At 29.6% G+C, this 24,008-nt stretch overlaps 1 protein-coding gene across 1 annotated transcript in view; it reads right to left on the bottom strand.

Annotated features, from left to right (window-relative positions):
• Positions 1-10,852: 10,852 nt before the first annotated feature.
• LOC129989016 (uncharacterized) overlaps positions 10,853-24,008 on the bottom strand; it is a 52,597-nt gene continuing 39,441 nt past the window's right edge. Inside the window, exon 2 of the mRNA XM_056097322.1 lies at positions 10,853-11,228. Within this exon, the coding sequence (XP_055953297.1) occupies positions 10,944-11,228 (285 nt within the window). The 3' untranslated portion in view covers positions 10,853-10,943. The remainder of the gene's footprint in view (positions 11,229-24,008) is intronic.

Raw genomic sequence — 24,008 nt, 5'->3', positions numbered from 1 at the left:
AATAACAATTAAAACTCTAGTTTAAACTTTCTCTTGACACTTTAATTCGCATTCTATATCTTGGAAGATCAGTTTTCTAAGACTTAATATTTGGTTCTAAGGCATTAAAGGCGGGGGGGGGGGAGATTATAACCTTTTAACTATTTCCAAACTATGAAATCGAATATCCTTCATTTATTTCTTAGGCAGAATTTAACCAGCGGCAAATTTAAACTAAATATGGCTGAGGAAAAAAAATCGTAGAACCATCAATCGAGTGAGAATATAGAGATTTGAATCAGGAAGCACTCATTAAACACTCCCAGTTCACAGACGAACTGGTTTCTGTTTTGGAGTTCCTAGAAGCGAACCCTTTCTTTCCATCGACCCCTGTCCGGGAGCACGACTTCATCACGTGATCAGCCCCTGCCCTGTTGCCATCGGATCCTATTATCATGCATCTGTCACGAGATGTTGAGATCATCGCTCCTGGAAGAAAGGGTTGCATCTCGTTCGTTCGAATCCTATTTACATTTTTCTTTTCTTACTATTGGTTGGCAGTTGCTAAGGTGTTGCCAGAGCTCTGCTACTAAATTCTCCTTTAGAACAAGAAAGGGTAACATTTTGCGAAATTATTATAAAATTTAATTATTTCAATATTTAATTTGACCTTTCTGCGCATCCATCCAATATTTAATTGTATTTATTAAATTCAGGTCTTCAGAAAAGAGAACAAATTTGATTAATAAATTATCTAAATAAAATTTTTAACCAATCGTTTTCTCAACTTCGAATAAGTTGATGAAATAAATTTTAGTTATTTAAACTAGTAATGCAGATGAATGTGTGTCTATGTGTGTATGTTAGCGCTCTATAAGCCAGTCTAAAATACATACCTATTCAATCTACAGCTATGAAATTTGGCACATATATATCTTGCAGGATGGGAATGTGCGCCTCGCAACGATTGTTTTTTTTGAAATTATTATTAGAGTTTTACTTAATTACAAATTGTGCTGAATTTTAGTTCTTTTCCATGATAATTTATAAAAATATTATTGCACAAAAATTAATTTTACACTGTTTAAAAATTTCAAAAATTGTCTTTTAAATGATAAAAATGTAACAGTCTTGCGAATTTTTGCTGAATTTCGGCTAACATATTTTTTTTTGTTTAATTTCCAACAATAGATTACATTATTGCCCTGAAATTCAAACCCATTCTATTGTTACATCAAATGTACTTAATGGCTCGATTTTTCCCATTGTTGAATGCTAAAGTAGAAGAAATCTGTTTAATTAATTAATATCTGTATATCATAAGAAAATTTTAAAAAGTGAAGTTACAATATTGAAAAATTTAAAAGATAGATGAACCGAACATTAACATTGTTAATAATGCTATTATGTTAAGGGACTGTCTCTATTAGAAAGGTTCATATACATAATAAGTATGACATGTATATTATGTATATGAAGTATGTAAGTATTAACTAAGACAGTTGAAATAACATGACTTTAATGTCAGACAATTTGGCAGAATCATGGAGTTATAAATAATGATCTATATGAAATCAAATCTAACCAATATTCTCAGTGAAATAACTGTTCGCCTAAGGCGAGTACTCACCAATACTTTCTTTCGCTAGCTTTTTATATGAATTCGAAACAGAATGATGTTTTAGAAATTTTTAGACCTACATATAGTTTCCAAAACTGATGATTTCTAGGAAATCAATAGATTTTTATCTTTGTATTAATAGCTTTTTATCTTTGTATTAAGCGCTGAGTCATTAAGATATAAGTAATATAAATATTTATGGAAAAATGTTGAAATCCACTGTATATATTGCTAATGGATAAAGGATCTAATGCCAAAATACATTGCAATGATTAGATTTTACGTGATATTATGCCAGCTACTTTTGTCATATAATTATTTGTGATATTACAAAAATTGACGACATAGATTGTAAGTAGATGGAAAGATAGATTGTAAGCAAGGAAATGTTATTTGAATCGGACGAAAACAAAATTTATTCAAGGAAATACAAATATATTTATAAATATTTAAAAAATTCGTCGTAATACGAAGAAATTGAAATATCAAAATCGCCCTAAATGATATAAAAATTGAAATTTTTTGTGTGCCCTTCTTTCGAATTCAGTCCTATTTATAACATTGTTAAAAAAAAAACTTATACGAAAAAAACTTGTTGTATTTGTTGTTTAAACAAGTTATCTCCATATAGTATGTAAAATTGTGCTTCAAGGTTATTAGTTGTTTTTCTAATCTCGTCTCATAATTGTTTTTGGTCAAAATGAGCTTCAATTAAGGAAAAAGATCTTTAACTAATGAATTTATAAATTTAGAATAATCTTTGAAGAAACGAAAGTAAACTTTTGAATTGCATTTGTATAAGTATCGAGTTTTCATATTTCATTTTCAATAAAATATTATATGATGTTCAACTACTCACGAGACAAACGTAAAGTGATAGCGCAAGCATTATTTATTTTGTTTGCTTCATACTTTTTTAATTACTTCTTTAAAAATTCAATTAAGATTTTACATCTCTTCATATCAGTTTGAAACTTTTTCTGTTTGTTTTTATATCGTTTTTTACACATTAAAATGAATACGTATAATATAATACACAATAATTTCTGTCACATTAAGCATGCTAATTAACAATATTAGTTAGCATTGTGAATTTGATATTAATTGGAGTATTGGTGTTTCTTGAATATGTAGTATTTCTCAGATCATTTATTAGAATACTATTTTATATAAGCTCAATAAACATATACATACACCAGAGGGCATGATTCAGTGTATATGTGTCTAAGATCCTGTTGCATTAAAGCAACTGCCTCCGCGATAAGTAATACATATAATTGACTATGATATAATTTAGGCCTTCTCTTTGAATTTTATCAAGACATACTTATTTAGAATTGATGAATCGAAACCAAATCAAACAAATATTATTGTTATAACAACTGTTATTATAAGTGTTTGTTTTAATATCCAGAAACTGCAAAGTAACATATTTTTTTCTACTCAAAAAGTTTACGCTAAATGTAAATACAATATACACAGTACAGAAAAAAATTAATTTAAACACAGTTAAGCTAAATTATAAACTGTGTTCATTGTATTTAATTTTGTTCAGCTGTGTTTAAATTAATTTTTTTTATGTGGCAGTGATAATAAATAAATAAGCAAAAGTAGCAACTTTAAACCATCTGCTCTTGCCAATGTAGCAAAAAGACAATTATCTTTGAAAACTAGAATCTGTAGAGAGCAGGAGCTGGGATGGAAAAGACGGAACTTTAGTTTTGTAATTTGGCGCTTACTTTTGTTTTCCGACATGAAAAGACGGAAGTGTCTGAAATTCTGACGTTCAACATTTTTTACATCCTGACTTCGCGCAAGAGTTTGTTTTGAAACCGCAATGATTCAGTCTTCAATAAAATACAAAATGATCCTGTACAAACAATTCTCTGCTGCAAACATCGTTAAAAAACATCGGTAACTACGATCATAGTATTCTCCAAATAACACAAAGTATCGTACCGTATATACGGCTTTCGACTGGCAAAAGATATAAAAATGAAAAGATGTATAACTGAAATTTTAATAAGCAAATTTATAATAATGCAGAGTAGTTTAAATATAATAATTTTTTAGTTTTAAGATAGATTAATCTATTATTACACAGGTCTGAAAATAATAAATAAATTTTATAATGATACATTGATAAGAGTGAGAAAAATCATATTTTTATTACATCTCAAGAATACTAATTATATATTTTATAACGTATAACGTAACCTGCAGATGCACACTTAATTAAGAATGATATTTAATTACTTAATATTCAGAAATTCTGTGACTATTTACCCATTTGAATAAAATGACGAGTCTGAATCGTGCATCGAATTACTGAATTTTTAACTTTATAAATGAAATTTAACGAAAGTCTTAAGTAATTTAAAGAGCAAAAATTACTTAAAAACATATGATTATCACAAATACCCTTATATTTTTATAGGAATTAGAATAATAATGTTCTAATTAGGTTGTGCCATCTAATTAGGATGTTAAGTAATTACATGTCAAGGAGTTAAAACAGTATTATGGATCAAAAAAACAAAAATTCATTTGTGAAAAAAACATATTTTGCATGAAAAAAAAACACCAGTGAAAAAAAAAATATTAAACTTATTTTTTTTTCACTGGTGTTTCTCTTCATACAAAATATGTTTTTTTCACAAATGAATTTTTGTTTTTTACAATGAACAAAATATAAATTTTTTTCAAAGAATTCCATTCCGTTGTGCGAAGAAGTGGAACAATTTCTTCGCATTCTACTTTATCATTGCATAAAATTAACCAGATAGTTGTTGTGGAATAAAATTCTTCGATTGTGAATAATTCCAAAATCAAAATATCAGTATCTAGAAGAGCAGATTCTATTTTAATAGGAACGGAAAAATGATGAAGCAGAAAATTTACTAATTTTAGATGGACAAAAAGAATAAATAACCGAAATTTTGTTTCGTTTGAGCAAAAAACAGAGCCACTACATGTTACGAATGAACCAGGACGATAAGGAAATGACATGTAAATGTAAGAGAAACATTAATGGGAACCAAAATTTCTATGTCACAATACAATAAAGAATAACTGATAGTCTTGTCTTTTTTAAATTACGCTAAAAAGACGATTTTTTTGGTGAAAATGTCAAATTTTACAAACAAAATAACAAATTTATCAAACATGCAATTTCTGAACAATTTTCTTTTAAAAACCGTTTGAATTTTGTTTGTATGTCCATTCTTTGTGAAGTTGCACTGATTTTTATATTTGTACAAATTTCATTTTAGTGCTATTTATATCTTTAAGCGTTATTTCCAGAAATTTTAAAATTTAGTCCGATCTTATGAAAAATCTCCTAAATGAAAACACAATACATACATCTTTATCTTTAGTTTAAAATAATATAGTAATTCCTCATTTTGTTTTGTACTTCAAGAATTGCAGAATAAGCAATCTATTTTTTAAAAATATTTTATTATTTTTAAAGCTTCAAAATTTGAAAAAAATTGAAAATTTCAAGCTGTTATCAATTCAACACCAATATTTAAAAACAAAATAGAAATAAATTTCTTTTTTAATTCAAGAACTTGGTAATATATTTCTTCAAACTTAGATGGTTTTTGGTTTTATATCTCTTTTCAGCAATCCACCCCTTGAAAAAAAAGTATTTATCCCATTATTCAAAATACTTTTGGTTTTTAACTTATATATTTTTGTTTCATATGTATTTTTTCATTGCGCTTCTTGTAAAAAAATATAAATTTTATACTATTTTTCAAAAAAAAAAAAAAAATACTCATTATGAATTTCGTCACTTTAAATTCCACAAGAAATAACTGGTACCAAATAGGACGTTCAAAAGATAAATTAAAAGAAATAATACAAAATTTTTTTTGAGAAATCATAGAAATATTTTTGAAAAAATTAAATCAAAATTGTGATCATTTGTAATGTTAGAAGAAAAGGACCTCGTTATTTAGAGAAATCGTATAAAAAATATAATATACAATTCAGCATCTCTTTTCAGCCGTCCACCCCTTGAAACAAATGTATTTATTCCATTATCCAAAATACTTTTGGTTTTTAAATTATGTATTTTAAATTATATAAATTATATAATTATTATATTTAAATTATATTTTTTCAATGCGTCTCTTGAAAAAAATTATGAATTTTATAATATTTTTCAAAAAAAAAAAAAAATTCATAATGAATTTCGCCACTTTAAATTCCACAGGAAATAACTGGTACCAAATAGGACATTCAAAAGATAAATTAAAGGGAATCATACAAAATGTTTTTGAGAAATCATAGAGATAGTTTTGAAAAAATTAAATCAAACTTATGATTATTTGTAATGTTAGAGGAAAAGAACCTCGTTATTTAGAGAAATCGTATAAAAAAATGTAATATACAATTCAACATCAATAAACTTGCTTTTATTACTTGCTAGTACACAAAGCACACGGTATAGCAATAAAACTGTAAAGCACGGTGAATCCTGTATACCAGAAGTAGAAAGGCATATTATGAAAGTAATAAAAGCATCCTGTATATGAAACATAAAGTCAAACGCCAAGTTTTAAACGCCAAAAAAAAAAGAGGGAGTGGTCTCTTTTTGTATCTTTTTGTGGGAGTGGTCACCTCAAAACTTTCTCCCATACTCTTTTATAAAAGCGTTATCACAAAGAGCGCCTTGCGTGGCATGGATGTATAATAGTTACGAAATATTAATTTTTAGCATAGATTTAGCATTTTTACTGAATCTACTGTGTGATCCTTGGCCAGTTTTTCGAAATGAATCCCTAATTGGCTGTTAATAGTATCGAAAATTGAATTTGTGCTTTAGATGTGTTTTTACCACCCCGACTGAAATCAAAATTAGACACAGAACTATAATAATAGTTAGAAAATCATATGCCAAATTTCATATATTTAAGTCATTGTGTTTTTGAGTTTTCGCATTACTGAAAGCGCAGACCGACAGACAGCTCAAAGTCTGACAGATGTCTACACTACAGATGCTAAATTTGCGTACCGAATCTTATATATCTATCCAAATTTCATCCGTCTAGCTCAACGCGTTTTTGAGTTACCTTTGTCAAAGACAGGCAGGCATTTTGGCAAAAATTTGTTTTTCGAACATTCGATCTAAAACTTGGAGATTCGTCAAAATCTCGAGTTCGAATCTTTTGATGACTACAATGTTTTCTCTATATTTCGTATACGAGAAAGTAAAAATAAACAGGCTAAATGAATGAAATTTAGCATGTGTCCTTTACATCAAAATTGCAAATTCTTATTACAGTAAATATCTGATTGTCACTATTGTTTAAAGGAAATAACAAAACAAAAACAAAAACCCTCAGTAATTTATACAGATGAATTTTAGTTCATGGAATTTGTACCAGATTTGAAAAATAATAATAATAAAAAAATCTAAAAAATTAGTGATTTACAAAATACCAGATTCACAAGTTAGTGGTTTGTAAAAAACAAGATTCACATAATTAGTGATTTGTAAAATGACTTATTTACAAAAGTTTTGATTCTGGTGAACTATATTTACAAATTTATATTCCTAGATTAAATTTGACCCAGTTCTTTTACAAAAAGACTATTAATGAGATTATTTTTCATGTGCCTAGGAAGACGATAATTTAATTACTCAACGATCTATATAGATGAAATCTGGTATGAATTAACGATATCAAAAGTGAAGATATGTATAGAATTTTGAACTTAGTTGATCACGGAAAGAGGTTTAAAATGCATACTCAACCATTTTTACTCTCTTAAAAAGCCGACTACAAAACGTATTTTCTTATATAAATCTCTATCTTTATTAATAACTAAAAAGTGTTCATAGAATCGCGTGCTTGCGTATGTATGTTCATTTTTTAGAGCCTGACCGCTTAATATAGAATTGCAAAATTTGTAACAGAGGCAGTTTAGTGCATAAATGGGCAATTCGCAGATTGATTTTCTTTTCAAATTTTAATTAGAGTTTTAATTAATTTAAATTTAAACGATATTTTAACATTTTTCCTCCAATAACTCAAGAAAATATTAATGCATAAAGTTTATTTTAAACCGTTTTAAAATTTAAGGAATTATGTTTTTTGATATTGCAAATTGAGTTTTCTTTAACTTTTTCTTTAAATTATGGCAATATTTAAAAATACTTTTTTTTTGTATAATTTTTGACCATTGACTGATTGTTGGAATGAAATTCGAATTTGTTTGTTAGTTCACCGAACCTTTAATCACATGATTTTCTTCACTTGTTGAAAGCTCAGGGAAAAAGATTCTTTTCTCTATTTAAAAAAATAATACCTGAAAAATAATAAAGTGAAAAACAATTATGTGAAAAATAATAAAATGAAAAACATTTACGTGTAAAATAATAAAGTGAAAAACAATTATGTGAAAAATAATAAAGTGAAAAACAATTATGTGAAAAATAATAAAATAAAAAATATTTACGTGTAAAATAATAAAGTGAAAAACAATTATGTGAAAAATAATAAAGTGAAAAACAATTATGTGAAAAATAATAAAATGAAAAACATTTACGTGTAAAATAATAAAGTGAAAAACAATTATGTGAAAAATAATAAAGTGAAAAACAATTATGTGAAAAATAATAAAATGAAAAACATTTACGTGTAAAATAATAAAGTGAAAAACAATTATGTGAAAAATAATAAAATAAAAAATATTTATTTGAAAAATAATAAGTGAAAATAATATTTTTCACGTAATTCTATATGAAAAATTATAAAGGGATGTTAAAGCAAACCAAAGACATCATGCAGTTAGAAAATAGATTAACCGCACAGTTTTGCTTTTAACCAGATTATAGTTTCGACCTCTTCTGAAAATGCGTATCTAAATTGTCATAAACATATATATGTAAGCATATAATTTTTTAATCAGAAGGCAGTTTCGAAGACACTTTGCATTTTTAAGTTCGCTTTAATCCATCCCGTCAAGGCATAATTTATTTACAAGAAGGTGCGGACAATGCACGTCCGCTCACAGCAACAGATTAGGCAAGAAGAGAGGGAAGAGGGAGAAATGAATTATCCCTCGTCTTATATAAAATGAGATATTGATAGGGAAAATATTTTTTCACATTGCTAATACTATTAAGATTCTGATGGGGATTTCTGACGCATGGCAATCAGAAGTAAGGGAACACACAGGGATCTTTATAAAAAGAATGTGTTTTCTGGACATTTTCCTATCCCTTCACGCAGAGCGTGGGAACCGTTTTCGAAAGCATTTTCACAGAACTTTTGTTGCATTAATTAAATAGAAAAAGTGGAATGAGATCAGGAAATAAGAGAATATTATAGAATGAAATTAATATGGATTAATTTAAGACGAAATTTTGGAAATTGATTAGAATTGAAATTAGAGTTTAAAATATCATTACATATATATTATATCAAAATAATAAATAATTAATTTCGAATATAATAATTTAGCAATTATCATTGAATAAACTCGTCGTAACGAAAAAGGTTCTTTATTCATGATGAGTAAACTCGTCAAAAACCGTTGAATGGTTAATGGCTTTATAATGTCAAGAGATTTGATTCTATTCGTTAAAATGTACTCAATATACAGGAATGTTGCAGAGACAATTAAATTTACTTGGCATATATCTGTCACAGTTTGATGCATGAATGCATTTCATTGAGGGAATCATGGAATAATGCATTAGAGAATTAATTAAAAATCGCCAGCTGTTCTCAGAAACTAAGTGTGCATAAAGATAAAATTGAGAAATCATTGATTATTGAGTAATAATAGCATTTTATTTGTAATTTTGAGTGCAGCAAATCCGTAGTTCCTTTTTACTTTTTCATATACGAAGTATAGAGAAAGCATAGTTATCATCAAAAAATTCGAACTAGAGATTTTGACGAAACTCCACTGTTTCAGACTTCCCTGAGTTCGTAAAACGTTATTGTAAAATGTCCGTCTATCTGTCTGTGACAAAGATAACTCAAAGACACTTTGACTCAATACTCAAATTTGGTATACGATCTTAACACCAAATTTGTAGATTTCTATCAAATTTGGCACTAAATCCGTTCAGAGGAAGTCTGCCTGTCCGGCTGTTCAAAAATAAGTTAATATGATAATTACAAAACGAAGAGAGCTCGATAGATTTAATATCTATAGTGTAGACATCTATTAAATTTTGAGCTAAATACAAAAAGGGGTTGACCGTCTGTCGGTCTGTACTTTCAAAAATTTGGTAAATAATTTTGTGACTGCAAATGTAGCTTTGTGTCGAATTTTTGTTTCAATCAATCGGAAAAAAATCACTTCTATAACAAAAATTCGATTTTAGAATACTATTAACAGCATGACCAAATTTGTTATGGGATTTTGTGACTTAAATATAGTTTTGGATCAAAGTTTCGATTTAATCTGTTGGGATAAACGTATCTAAAACACAATTCGATTGACGAATACTATTAACCGCATACTCGAGAATATTTAATTGCGAAAAAAAACTTGCCAAGGAGTACATGACAGATCTAGTAAAAATGCTACATAGCTATGTTACGCCAATTTCATGGAAGGCATTTTCTGGGATGACATCTTTATTAGAGTTCATGCGAGAAAGTTTTGAGGTGATATCTCCCACAAAACAATTAATATACATTTATAACATCAGGTTTAAATACCTTCCTTTACATTACATATATTTAGGTTTAATACATTATGTATATTAGGTTTAAATACATTAATATACATTTAGGTTTAAATACATTAATATACATACATTAATATACATTTAGGTTTAAATACATTTACTTACATACATTAATATACATTTAGGTTTAAATACATTAATATACATTTAGGTTTAATACATTACGTATATTAGGTTTAAATACATTTAGTTACATACATTAATATACATTTAGGTTTAAATACATTAATATACATTTAGGTTTAAATACATTTACTTACATACATTAATATACATTTAGGTTTAAATACATTAATATACATTTAGGTTTAAATACATTAATATACATTTAGGTTTAAATACATTAATATACATTTAGGTTTAATACATTACGTATATTAGGTTTAAATACATTTACTTACATACATTAATATACATTTAGGTTTAACAATTCATATACATATATAATTTTTTTTAAAGTCACATTCCTTAAGAATGCTTATATACTATTTTTTTTTTTTTTAATATCAGAGGCAAATAACTTCGTCTAAATAGGTTTCATTTTGTTTTACAGAGAATTGAAGAGCATTTTAAAATGAAAGTCCCCAAAAATTTTCTATCCAAAATGCAGGTTTGAATCTTTTATTTGTTGAATAGGAAAACTTGGGTCCTAATCTTTTCCGTTTGAGGAAATGCCGAGGGAGTCGCAAGCCTTTTATCGATCCACATGCATCCTCCTTTCAGTAGCTGGCGTGTCGCCGGGGTTGCCCAGGTAACAGCAGCTGGGGCTTCTTCCTCTGTTGCTGGAAGTGCTGAGGAATTCTTAGTCGTCGCCGGTAAATTTCGTGTGTCATTAGAAAAGGCGCAATTAGTCACGAAATTAGATACATTGTGAGAAATGAATAGGGTGAAAGAGAATGCATCATACTGTAAAAAGAAATGAAGATCATTAATTTGTATTATAAATCTGCGAGCATTGTTTTTATGAACATTTATCAGTTTTGAATATTATTAATCTTTTTAATCCAAGCAATTATTTGCAGGTTATTTAATAAAATGTCATTTCATATTTTATAGGTAATTTTGTAGCCTGTGATTCGATTGTCAAAGTGTCTGAAGGGAAAGAAGACTAGTTTTTGTTTCGGATTCTAAGATAAAAACAGAAAAAATTACTAAAATCGTCAAAAAAATTCGACTTTTAATGACATCTCATTTAAAATGCTTTTGAATCCGAAAAAAAGGGGTTGAAATATCTCCGTTATATCCATATGTCAATTTGTAGGTTCGATAACTCAAAATTGGAAGTAGCTAAATGAAGAAAATTCAATGTGTGATTTTTTTTACATTGTAATTGTGAGTTCTGTCAAATATTGTATAAAATATGTCTAAGAAAAATCATTCGTATGCACATGAAGATGATAAAACAAAAATGTAACAACTGGTTGGATGAAATTTAGTACATTATTATGTCATCAAAATTGTATTCGTATATGAATTTTTAACCCATAATCAGATTATTTTTCTATCCATATGTTTATTCATGCATATACAGGGTGTTTATAAAGTCCCGGACCCATTTTGATGTTTAATAACTCATAAAATAATAAAGATAGATTAAAATTAATAACATAAATGGTTAAATAGACTCAAAAAGTTTCATGACCCTTGTCAATGAATTTCCACGTGTGCCCCCTTCGTCGCACGGAGAATATCAAGTCGATAGTCAATTTCACGCCAGGTAGCGACAAGCATGTCGGCATCCACAGAGCCATTTGCGCACATTATGGCGATTAACAATGCCAGAAACATGAAAGGATGCTTCATCGGAGAACATTATGCTCTTCAGAAAATCAGCGGCATCTTCTATCCTCCTTAGCATATCTGTTGCAAAGACCATCCTCCTAGGCCTATCGTTCGGTTCCAAAACTTGAACAATTTGAACTTTATATGCATGCAGTCTTAATTTTTTCTTAATAACCTTGTACACCGTCGAAATTGGCATATCCAATTCTGTTGCTGCTGATCTCACAGATATTCTAGGATTGTGTAAAAATGTCTCTCTGACAAGCTCAACATCAAAATCACTTGTGCAAGGACGTCTGGAACGTTTCTTATCTTCGATACTTCCAATTTCTAGAAAATTCTTTTTCCACCGCAAGATGCTGTTTTTGGATGGAGGATCTTTTTGGTAAATTCTTCTGAAATTTCTCTGTGCTTGCACTATCGATTTCATTTCTATGAACCACCATTAAATCTGTGCTTTCTCTTGTGGTGTACGCATTCTCCTTAATATCCACTCGAATAAAACATCACATACAAAAGTACTACATAGAACAAACACATCAAAAGTAAACATAACATTGCAATAGTTGCCAAAAACAAAAGAAAGAAAAATGCAATTAATAAGCAGACAATATTTAGAAAAGTACAGATATTTAGACTGGAAAATGAAATTATCTGAAAATAACCACACGTGCAGACGATATTTACAAAAGTAAAAATATTCAAACCTGAAAAGGAAAATATATGAGTTATTCCATCAATAAATGCCATAAGTTTGTTTATATCTTTATTATTTTACGAGTTATTAAACATCAAAATGGGTCCGGGACTTTATAAACACCCTGTATATCACGATCACCCAAAAATGCAAGAGGTAATTTCGAAAATTGTGATATTGTAGTTTTTACACTAAAATTCTAAACTCATATCATATTTTGAACTGATGTTTAATGCTTGTGGTATTATTCTAAAATGTCGGAAGTGGAGAATTGCAGGTTCGATACCCTCTTTCACAAGAGAGTTCGCCAAGTATGTTTATCTAATGCATGTTAAATTTTAAGTCGGGGAGCCAAATTTCCAACCGTTGGTGTGGTGTGGAAGTTCAAAGAGCAAGGTATCATTTTCATCATTTGATTGCTTGTCAAAATTACGAGCCTTGTGTTAAAACAGGATACCAATATAACTTTAAAAAATGTATTCTCGTTTTTTTTTTCATGATATGACGAATGCAAGCGTAAAATTATCCATATTGTGGAAACATAAAAAAAACAACTTGAGGCTTAAATTATTCCCCTGTTTTTATTTCTTTTTAAATAATTTTTTGGCTCGTGAAGGATGCTTAGGAAAATCGTAATCTTTTAAATGAATACACAGCCACGAAAGTTTGACGTTTTAGAAATGCCTAAGTCTGAAAAAGCATTTTTTGGAGCAGTAGCAACTCGGATAAGGAACAATTACGAATACGTGGATAAGAAATCATCAGATAAGAGTAAGCAGGACCTCATGTTTTCTGTGGTATAGTGATTGTGGATTGTGTTGCCTGCTTTTCCAAAGACAAGGTGCACACTTTAAAGAAAGGATCTTTGCTGGGGCACTACCTTCTGAATATAAAAGATTTCTTCACTGATTTGTGACTTGCAACAAAATTGGTTTACTGTATCAGATATCAGATGTGTTGTCTAGAAAATCCAATATTCCTATTTACATAGACATTTTATATGTCTAACTGTTTATGACACCACAAATAGTTGGATATCACACACTCATTGCGTCTAAAATTCATTACGTCTAAATACTTTAAATTCCTTATGTCTCATATGAATTATTATGCCAAAAATTTGATACATATATAATTAATGGGAATGGTCCTTCTAAACCTTTTTCACATGCTCTATAATATAGGCGTTGTTGTTGTTTCTTATGGCACTGACGCTGACGAAGCCGAGAGCGCGTCTCTTGTTTCAGTAGTGCCATCTAGAGCCAAGAATATGTTTTAGCTACTCATGAGTCACGTTTGCTTGCACAATCCCTTTTTACAGGGGGGCACATTCACACACCTCATAGTTAGAACACAGATGAAGAACAACCATTCCCGATCGCGGAACGCGGGAAGCCCAGATCTCGAGGAGGACGCGCTACCCCTATGCCAGGACGCCAGCATGATATAGGTGTTATGCCAGAGAATGCCTTGCATGGCAGATGCATACAATGGTTACGAAAACAAACCTTTAGTGTGAAATTAGTAATCTTACTAATTATATCGTGTGATCCTTGGCTAGTGTTTTAATCTCTGTCATGCTGTTTATATTATCCAAAAATCTAAATTTGCTTTAGAAGTTTTTTTCCCAACGGATGGAAACAAAAATTTAACGTAAAACTACACTTGTGGTCACAAAAATTCCATACCAAATGTAATATATTTAAATCAATGAGTTTTTGGATGATCGCGTTTGCATGTTTCTGAAAGTACAGACTGACCACTTGTTGTATTTGGTTCCAAATTTGAAAAGTGTAGATCTTAAATCTGTGAATTGAATTTTATCTATTTAGCTCTTTTCGTTTTGTAGTTATCGTGTTAACTTATATTCAAACAGCTGGACTTAGAGACTTCCTCGGAATGGATTTTGTCCAAATTTGATAGAAATCTAAATTTAATGTAAAAACCGTGCACCAAATTTCATCCTTCTAGCTCAAAGTATTTTTGAGTTATCTTTGTCACATACTGTCAGACATTTTACAAATATTTGTTATTGGAACTCATGGAGGTATAAAACGTGGAGAATTTGTCAAAATGTCAAGTTTGCAATGTTTAGACGATTACAATGCTTCCTCTATAAAACGCATACGGGAAAGTAGAAACTTAGCTCTAAGACCACAAAATTTATTTTAATTATCTGGCTTGTTTGTTTTTGAGTAATCGCGCTTCCATACATGTGAGAGGACTCACATAAAGACTTTTTTTTTAATACATTTTGTTCGAAATTTGAAGAGGGTTTCATATACCTAGTATTAAATTTCATGCCGGGTGTCCTGGCCTAGGGGTAGCGCGTCTTCCACCTGATCTAGGCGCTCTGGGTTCGAGTTCTGGTTCGGGCAAGGTTGTTCTCTCCCTTGTGTTCTCTCTGTGAGGTGCGTGAATGAACCTCCCTGTAAAAAGGGGTTGCGCAAGCGAGTGTGTGTGTGCTATCTTCATTTGAGTTAGAAGTCAGACATCTGCCCTCGGGTACTCAGGGGTCTTTACCCTCAGAAGCTACTGCGCAAAAATTTGGCTTAAATAGCCACACGAAAAAAATAAAAAGAAGATTTCACTAGTTTAACACTTCCAATTACTGTATAAGTAATCGTACTCGATTATAAGTATGCATAATCCAAAAAATCTACTTTTTTAGATTTATAGAGATTTTAAACGAAATGATTCATAAAAATTTGAGATAATTATTTTTTGGCGATTATTCCATATTCGTTTCGTATATGGAAAAGTAAAATAAAAGAAGGTATATATAATCAGTGGGATCTCATATTTTTCGCACAATTCTTTTCTCGTAATAAAATTTTCCCTTACATCCTCATAAAAAAGTTATCCCCATCACATCTTGACTAAAAATTGTGGACTTTTTGAAAGGTTGGGAACCCCTTGAGTGCTCAGAATTTTATTTTCAATGTCTCGCAGATTGACGGTTTTTGCTTTGCAATATAATACAGAAAATAGAATATGCATTCTTTTCGCTCATTTTTCTGCCCATTTAAACCAAAAATTTGACAAAGTATTATAATTTTAATTACAAGGTCTCATACCAAATTTCATATATTTAAGTCATTGTATTTTTGAGCTATCTCATTTGAATGCAGTCGAATATAAAATCCGACAGACAGTCAACTTTCTTGACGGATTTGTTTCAAAATTTGTGACTGGAATATACTTAGGGAGCTAAACCTGTGTACCAAACGATATCCATTTAGTATTTTATGTTTTGTAATTATTGTGTTCACTTATACTGAAACAAACATATAAACGTCCTGAGAATGGATTAAAATTAAAATTCATTTTTAATCTATAAATTTGGAATAAAGATTACATATCAGATTTCAATCGTTTAGCTCAAAGGATTTTTGAAAGACTGTATTCACAAATAAACAAAATTCCAAAAATTTATTTTATTGACTTGGTGGGGTCCGAAAATGCTTCAAAATCTCAAGGTCAAGTTTTTTGACGATTACAATTCTTTCTCTTTATACACAATAAAGTAAAAGTGTCAAGCCTGGAGGTGAAGATTACAGATAGAAAAAGACAAGCCTAAATATTAAATCTCATCTGAAGGTCAAGAGATGCAATATTCAGAATTGAAATATTTCTTTGTCCTGTTTCTCTCTCTAAAGGCGCTGTGACATTTTAAAGATTATTTTGGTATTTCAAACATGCGTCACTATATGCGTTTTTCACCAGATATAAAGTGACAATCAAAAATAAAATCTTACTTAATTGAAGATTGTTTTCGTCATTTGAGTTCATGGAATTTCAGTCTTCCGCTGTGTGTCATATTTCCACCCACCGCCAAAGCACATTGTGAACACGTGATTTAGTTTGCCCCCCTTTTCTTTGAACACGTGCAAAAAATGCATGCACGTGATAGATCTGTCAAAGCAGTTATGCAATGTATGGAGGACGATTTGATTAAACAAATCTCTATTATGTCATTCTGAAAATATCACTGCAGAAATGACGTTGAAAAAAATAAGACGCCTTCAACATCTTTTGAAAAATGTTTTTGTGTATATCAAAAACAGTTGGGAAATTATTTTTTCTTTTCTTTTAAAGAGAACGAATTTTATTTTATAGTATATGAGAAATACAAAGAGAAAATTTTGTAATCGTCAAATCGATCTCGAGATTTGAAGATTACAAAATGTAGTAAGTTTTTGTGAATTTTATAAGCAGCTGCGAAAAGATATATATTTTAAAAAATGAACAAACTTTTTTTCTTTTACAAGAAGAATACAAAGAGAAAATTTTGAATTTTTCTTATTTAACCTCTTAATCTACGAATTTGCTTAACTTCCTAGTTAAATGAATCATTATAATAAAATCATTTGGAACATTTATTATTACTTTAATTCATGTAACGATATAAAGGTATTTGAGATACTGAAGAGTTTTAAAGTGATTTTTATATTTTAAATTGCTTAATGCTGTTACTTAATTGTAGATTAAAAATTAAAAATTCAAGACTTCGATGCACGAATCGGACTTGTCATTGTAAGCGAAGCGGTTAATAGAGAAAATTTTGCAATCACTAAATCGAACTCGAAATTTTGATGAATCCTCATTCTGGAAATTTTTGTGTATTCGAATACCAAATGCATCATATCTGAGCGTCTGTCTGCCAATGTATAAGCGCGATAGCTTAAAAACTCATCAATATAAACTAATAAAATTTAATATGTGGTAAGTTGTATCAAAATTGTAAATTTCTATCAAATTTTGGATGAAAATTTCTATCGAAACATGTTTGTTTTGTGTATACTAATATGATAACTAAACAGTGAAAGGGATTAAGAAAAATGTATTTATTATTTTATTACAAAACTTTTGACCATATATCCACTAAAGAATTAAATTTCTGTTTGTCAATTTATTTTTGAGAACATCAAGACAATAACTCGAAAATACAGTAACCGAAATAAATGAAATTCAACACGTAGCCTTAATACATATCAAAATGGATCAATCGATTAACGGAAAATAATAAGAAATACATTTTTAATTTTATTCACTGTGCTACGAAGTTAAACGCAAAACTCTCCATTTTGTGTAAGAGTATGAGAAAGTCAAAAGTTCATCGCTCCACTTCCTAAAAAATACAAATTTCCGCCATAGGCAATAGGCAATATCTCAAATAAGAAAAAAAATGTTAATTAAAAATATCAGGCCATTAAAATGAATTATTTTTGGTTTTATCCCTACGCTAGAGTTTTTGGGCGAGTTCGTAATTCTGAATCATGATTTACAACAAAAACGACAGTGCCACATTCTTCAAACTTCCACAACACACTAGCACAGGGAAATTTTACTCTTCTACAAATTTAACATATCTCAGACCCATATGTATGATGGGTTTTTAGGGAAATAAAATCTTGAACCACCGACCATCCGATTTTGAAGCCAAAACTTTCGCTTCAATTCGCCGATTTATTTAAAATTCGATATGCGGGAAGCTATCTCACTTAAGAAACAATCATTACAGTTCGTATTCTATTCGATTATTACTTTTTTAATAAATGAAACAAATTTCTTTACTTCTTTTAAAAAGTGAATGTAGTCAATTCTCATGCGATGCAAGTGAAATAAGTTAAACAAATCTGACTGTCTTATTGGAATTAGATAGGATAAGTGAGACAAATTGCATCTGAAAGTTAAATGTTTGTCTTGTGGTTATGGAGTCGTGTAACTTGATGCCATCTTCTTTTTAGGTTTTCTGAACAGAATTAAATATACATTTAACAGAAAGGCTGTATTAAGAAAGTTTAAATAAATTAACACAAACATTTTTTCAAATTACTAGTTTATAATCACTAATCACCAACGGACTACTCAGAACCACCGCGATAGCAACAACAACACTGGCGAGAATTGTGGTTGAATCCTAAGGACTATCACCGGCCACGACCCATCCCTAAGGAACTACGTATCGTCATCGATGGGAGATAGACGATCCCCATCTTTTTCTGAACCAACCACCATACTGGAAGTTTCTCGTCCTCATTTTTGAGATGCCTCCTAATGGGACTTACTTGTTTATAAAATAAAAATTTTAACTAAGTAAATGGTACATTTTTTTAAATTCACAGAATGAAATTCATTATCATTTTCGTTATGAAATGCACCAACAATGTGCATTTGTATGTTCAATGAATTATATAATCAGTATTTAATATTATCTACCATAAAAAGTATTTTTTGAATAAAAATTCACAATTTTAAATATATAATTTTTAAATTTCTACAGAAGCTAAAGATGCGTGAAATATACGTAAAAAATGTATTGAAATAATAATAATAAAAAAAAACAATCGAGATTATTATTATTATTATTTATTTATTTCAGAACTTTAGACTTTTTAGAACTTTCCGAGTCTAAAAAAAATTCACATTCAATTTTTTTTTCTTTCAGAAATAAAAAAGATATTTAGTCTTTTCATACAATGTGATATCTGAGAATAAATTAATGCACTTAAAAAATTAACTATCCATTTCAATTAATATATAACTTTTTAGATTCGTAACCGATTTCAAAATTAAATCGATGCAGCGAACTTCGAATGTACATGAATCGATTCCATGGAAGCTTTTTCAACGATCTCACAACCACACTTCTATTTAGCGCAGACGATTTTTTTTCCTAAACTGAATTAATGCATTGACAGATGTTCTACTGGATCTGTTTTGAATATTTATTTCATTTGAGACTACATCACACTCAGAATCTGTTGTTCATTTCTTAAGAAATATAAGACCCTCTGGATTTTTTCTGCATACGAAAAACAGTCTATGAATAACATCAGACGACAAACAAAAGCTAAATTACGCACGACTGCCGTAAAAGTCAACGATTCGAAGCAGCAAAAGGGAAAACAGAAGGACATTCTGCCATCTCGCAAATCAAGAGCTGGCAAACTACTATAAACCGTCTTCGGTATGACGTAAAGATACGTGGCAAGTACCCAAGAATGCGGCAGTCACTCGTGGGAAAAACAGGCATGAAATTTATTTTTATTTAAGGAGATACTAGGAAAAATAAATTTAGTCGATTCTAAAAATAAACCAATTAATGGTTTCAAATATTTTGTGACTAAATGGAAAATACTGCTTGGGGAAAAAACCCCGCGTTGCAAGTATTTTGAAATTTAGTAATAAATTTGAATTGTTTCAAATTATTTAATGGAAAATTCATTTTTTCGTATTTAAGAACTGATATTTTCTTCGTGTTAAACCGTAAGTGTCATACGTTTTTTTGGCAATCTTAGAGTTTTCATAATTTTTAAAATTTTTTTAAGACGTTAAAAGAATTAGGTGACATTTCAAAATTTAGTTTAGTTATATTAACGTCGCATTTTAAAGCAGCACTAAAGCTATTTTGGGACGGACCTCGTTATTTTGAATAAGGTCAAATGACGAGGACTACACCTGAGCTGACAGCCCCCCCCCCCTCTCGAAGCTTACGCACCACATCTGCGAAAAGGCATTTGGCCCAAACTGATATAAAGAGCACCAGGGCCGCTTACACGACGGTTCTTCGATGAAATCGGGTCTCGAACCCTCCGGTTCCGAAGACGAGACATTACAACTAGACCACAGGGGATCTTATCAAAGAGAAAGGTCCGAATGTTAAAAACGCTTGAGGAAATTATTATTATTAAATTAAAAATATAAGGGGTGAAATTTCAACTTGTTTCCTTGTGTAAAATACAGGGTATCATAATATAATTTAGGTTAAAGTGCTTCGTTTTAATATGACATTATTGTTATATAGAGACGATCTTACATTTTGAATCAGGATCAGATCGGAATGACTACACCTTAGCTGGCATACTCGTTTTGAAACTTCTACACCACATCAACATAAAAATTTCCGACTCACACACATTTAATGAACAATAGATCATCATTAGATTGCGGTTCTCCAAAGGTGTCGGGCATTGAGAACAATGTTACTTCGATTCTGTTATCGAGATTCTACCACTAGGTTACTGTGAATGGATTGAAAGTTGAAAGTAAGATATAAGGATTATAAGTAAGGTGGAACACTTTTTAGTTTAGAAAGTAACTAATCGAACTAGATAAGAATGGTCCCCATAATAACTGATGAAACACTGTCATGTTTTAAATGATCCGAAATGACATCCCAAAACAGTTTAAATTTCAAAGGTTGATAATTTCTATAATTAATTTGAAATTCATATACATCGATAATTTTTAACTTGTATATGACTATTATACTTATTAACTTGTAATTCCTTGTTAACTTGTAATTAACTTGTAATTCCTTGTTAACTTGTAATTAACTTGTAATTCCTTCGAATAGCCTGTTATTATTTATTCATTTAAACTCTTTGTTTATAGTGATGTGTCTTAAATAAATCGAATTTAAGAATTTTTACTTTCTTGCATACATAGTATCAAAAAAGTATATTGTTATCTTCAAAAAAAAAAAAAAAATGGAACTGGAGATTTTGATGCATATCCACGTTTCAGATCTTTTTGAGTTGGAAAAACACATTTTTGGCGTCGTGTCTATTCTGTCTGTTTGTCTACGTTAAAAATAACTCAAAAAAAGTTTTGAGGTCAACTGTGATGAAAATTGGTACATGATTTTTTTTTCACATTAAATTCATAGATTTCTATCAAATTTTGAATAAAATTCATTCATAGGAAGTCTGTCTGTACGGCTGTTCGAATATAAGTTAACACTATAACTGTAAACAGGAGAGAGCTAAATGGATAAAATTTGATGCACAGACTTAACATGTATAGAGTCTATAGACTATACAAATGTCTATAGACTTAACATCTTAACATCTATAGACATTTTTCAACCAACAAAGGGTTGATCGTATGTCGATCTGTATATTCAGATGCATGTAACACTTCTATTAAATATTGAAATAACTCACATGACTTAAATATATGAAAGTTGGTATATGATTTTGCGACTACAATTGTAGTTTTTTTTGTCAAGTTTTGTTTTCAATCAATTGGGAGAAACGCGCCTAAAGTACAAATTCGATTTAACTTCATGCCAGGGATTATTGCCAAAAAACTAGCCAAAGATCACATGATAGATTCTTTAAAAACGCAAAATTCATGTCAAAGTTTAATATTTCTTAATTACTGTATACGAATTATTATATGTATCTCTGGAAGAACATTTTTTAGAGAGTATTCAAGAAATATTTTGGGAAACAACTCCCGCAGTTGAAATTATAAATATTGAAGTAACAACAACAACAACAATAGAAAAAAACCGTTCCAATTGGTATGTGCCTTTTAATTAGTAAATTAAATAAATTCGTATATCAAGGGATTAAATGTTAATGTTTATCAAAGATTCCTAAATTTACCGTTAGTTTTTTGTAGCTTGATCATCAAAACTATTTTTCAATTCCTACTATTTATTCACTCTCCCTATATATATTTATATACCCTGTTCAAATTTTCAATCGTTAATAAAATACTTTTTATTCATTCACTCAAGTTCAAATACATTTTTTAAAACTTGTAGTGGATGACACTTGATGTTAATATAGTTTTTTCAAATAATAATTCATTAATTATTAAATTTAATTAATTTTTAATTTAATAGAGTTTTAGCAGTTTTTTTATAAAAATTGAAATCAACAGGCAGTAGCTTAATCGGTAAAATGCAAGGATTTCAGAATTTTTCACGTGAAGGTGAAAATGCGAGTTCAATTCTTGCAGAAATAAACAATTTTTTCTTTTGATATTTTTTGAAACTTAATAATTTTTATTGATAATTATTTAATAAAAAGTAACTAACATAAAATTTTTGTTTGTTGACCTAAGTAGGAATTAAATTAAATTTTTTTTTATTACTTATTTCCCCACAAAACATGTATGGAAATAAATAGAACATCTACTCGAATTACCGGCAATTTGTGCTTTCTGACATTAAAAAGACTATAAGCGATATTAAAAAGACAAGCAAACCTTGCGTGACTGCAGAATTTTAGCAAGCGAATCCTTCCATTGTTACCAATCCGTTTTAGAACCAATAATAATAAAACACTGCAGCAATGAAGATCGTGGAGGACATTAAAAATTGATCTTCACATTACCAAAGTATAGGACAGCTGTAATCGATACTGACTGTCTGTACCTTTTTCTTTCTGCAGTTCTATATAGAATTATCTATTTTTATCTGGCACCCATAGATTCAGACATGAAATGTATGTTCTAGAACTATTATTCATGTTCTGTTTTTGAGACCATGAGTCGTCGCGACAGGCACGTGTAGGTTTTGTTCCGTCTGTTTATAGACAAAAGTAGAATCAAAGAAATATATAATAGAGTATTTAAAGCACTATCAAAGCAAATTAATTGAGATTTGAACTGAATAACGTAATGGAAAATCTTTCTCAAAGATGTAAAATCTTATCATTTATAGCATTATTATTTATTATATAGAAAAATTTCATTTTTTTAAATCTATAAGACAGTAACGAAATTTTGAATTAAATCTGATTTTACAAAACAATTTAGAAACCAGGGGGTGGGGGTGGTCTACCCAAATCTTTCTCGCATAATCTCTAATAAACTTGTCATGCCAGAGAACACTTTACATGGCATTGGCTAACAATAGTCAGGAAATAGTAACTTTTTGAGTGAAGTTAGCATTTTTACTGAATCTATCGGGTCATCTTGGTGAGTTATTTACCGTTTAATCCCTAGCATGCTAATAGTATTCAAAAATCATGTTTAGGTTTTATACATGTATTCTCAAAAGAGTGAGACAAAAATTTGACAGAAAACTACACTCGTAGTCAGAAAATCCCATACCAAATTTGATATATTTAAGTCACTGCATTTTTGAACAATCGCATTTACATATTTTTGAAAGTACAGACCGACAGACAGTCAACTAGTACGATCTGGCTCAAAATTTGAAGGGTGTCTGCACTATAGAGGTTAAATGTGCACCGAATTTTATATATCTAGTTTCTTCGTTTTGTAATTATCGTGTTAACTTATATTCGGAAAACCGGACAGACAGACTCAATCTGGATTGGAGTTTGCTCAAAATTTGATAGAAATCTGCTAATTTAGTGTAAAGACTGTATAAAAAATACCGTATACCATCCAGCTCAAAGCGAGTTTTGTCTTATCTTTGTCACAGACAGACAGACGTTTTC

Source organism: Argiope bruennichi, chromosome 10 (assembly GCF_947563725.1).
Source record: "Argiope bruennichi chromosome 10, qqArgBrue1.1, whole genome shotgun sequence".
NCBI classification, from domain to species: Eukaryota; Metazoa; Arthropoda; class Arachnida; order Araneae; family Araneidae; genus Argiope; species Argiope bruennichi.
The sequence above is the reverse complement of the archived record's forward strand: the minus strand, read 5'-3'. Positions and strand labels throughout refer to the sequence as shown.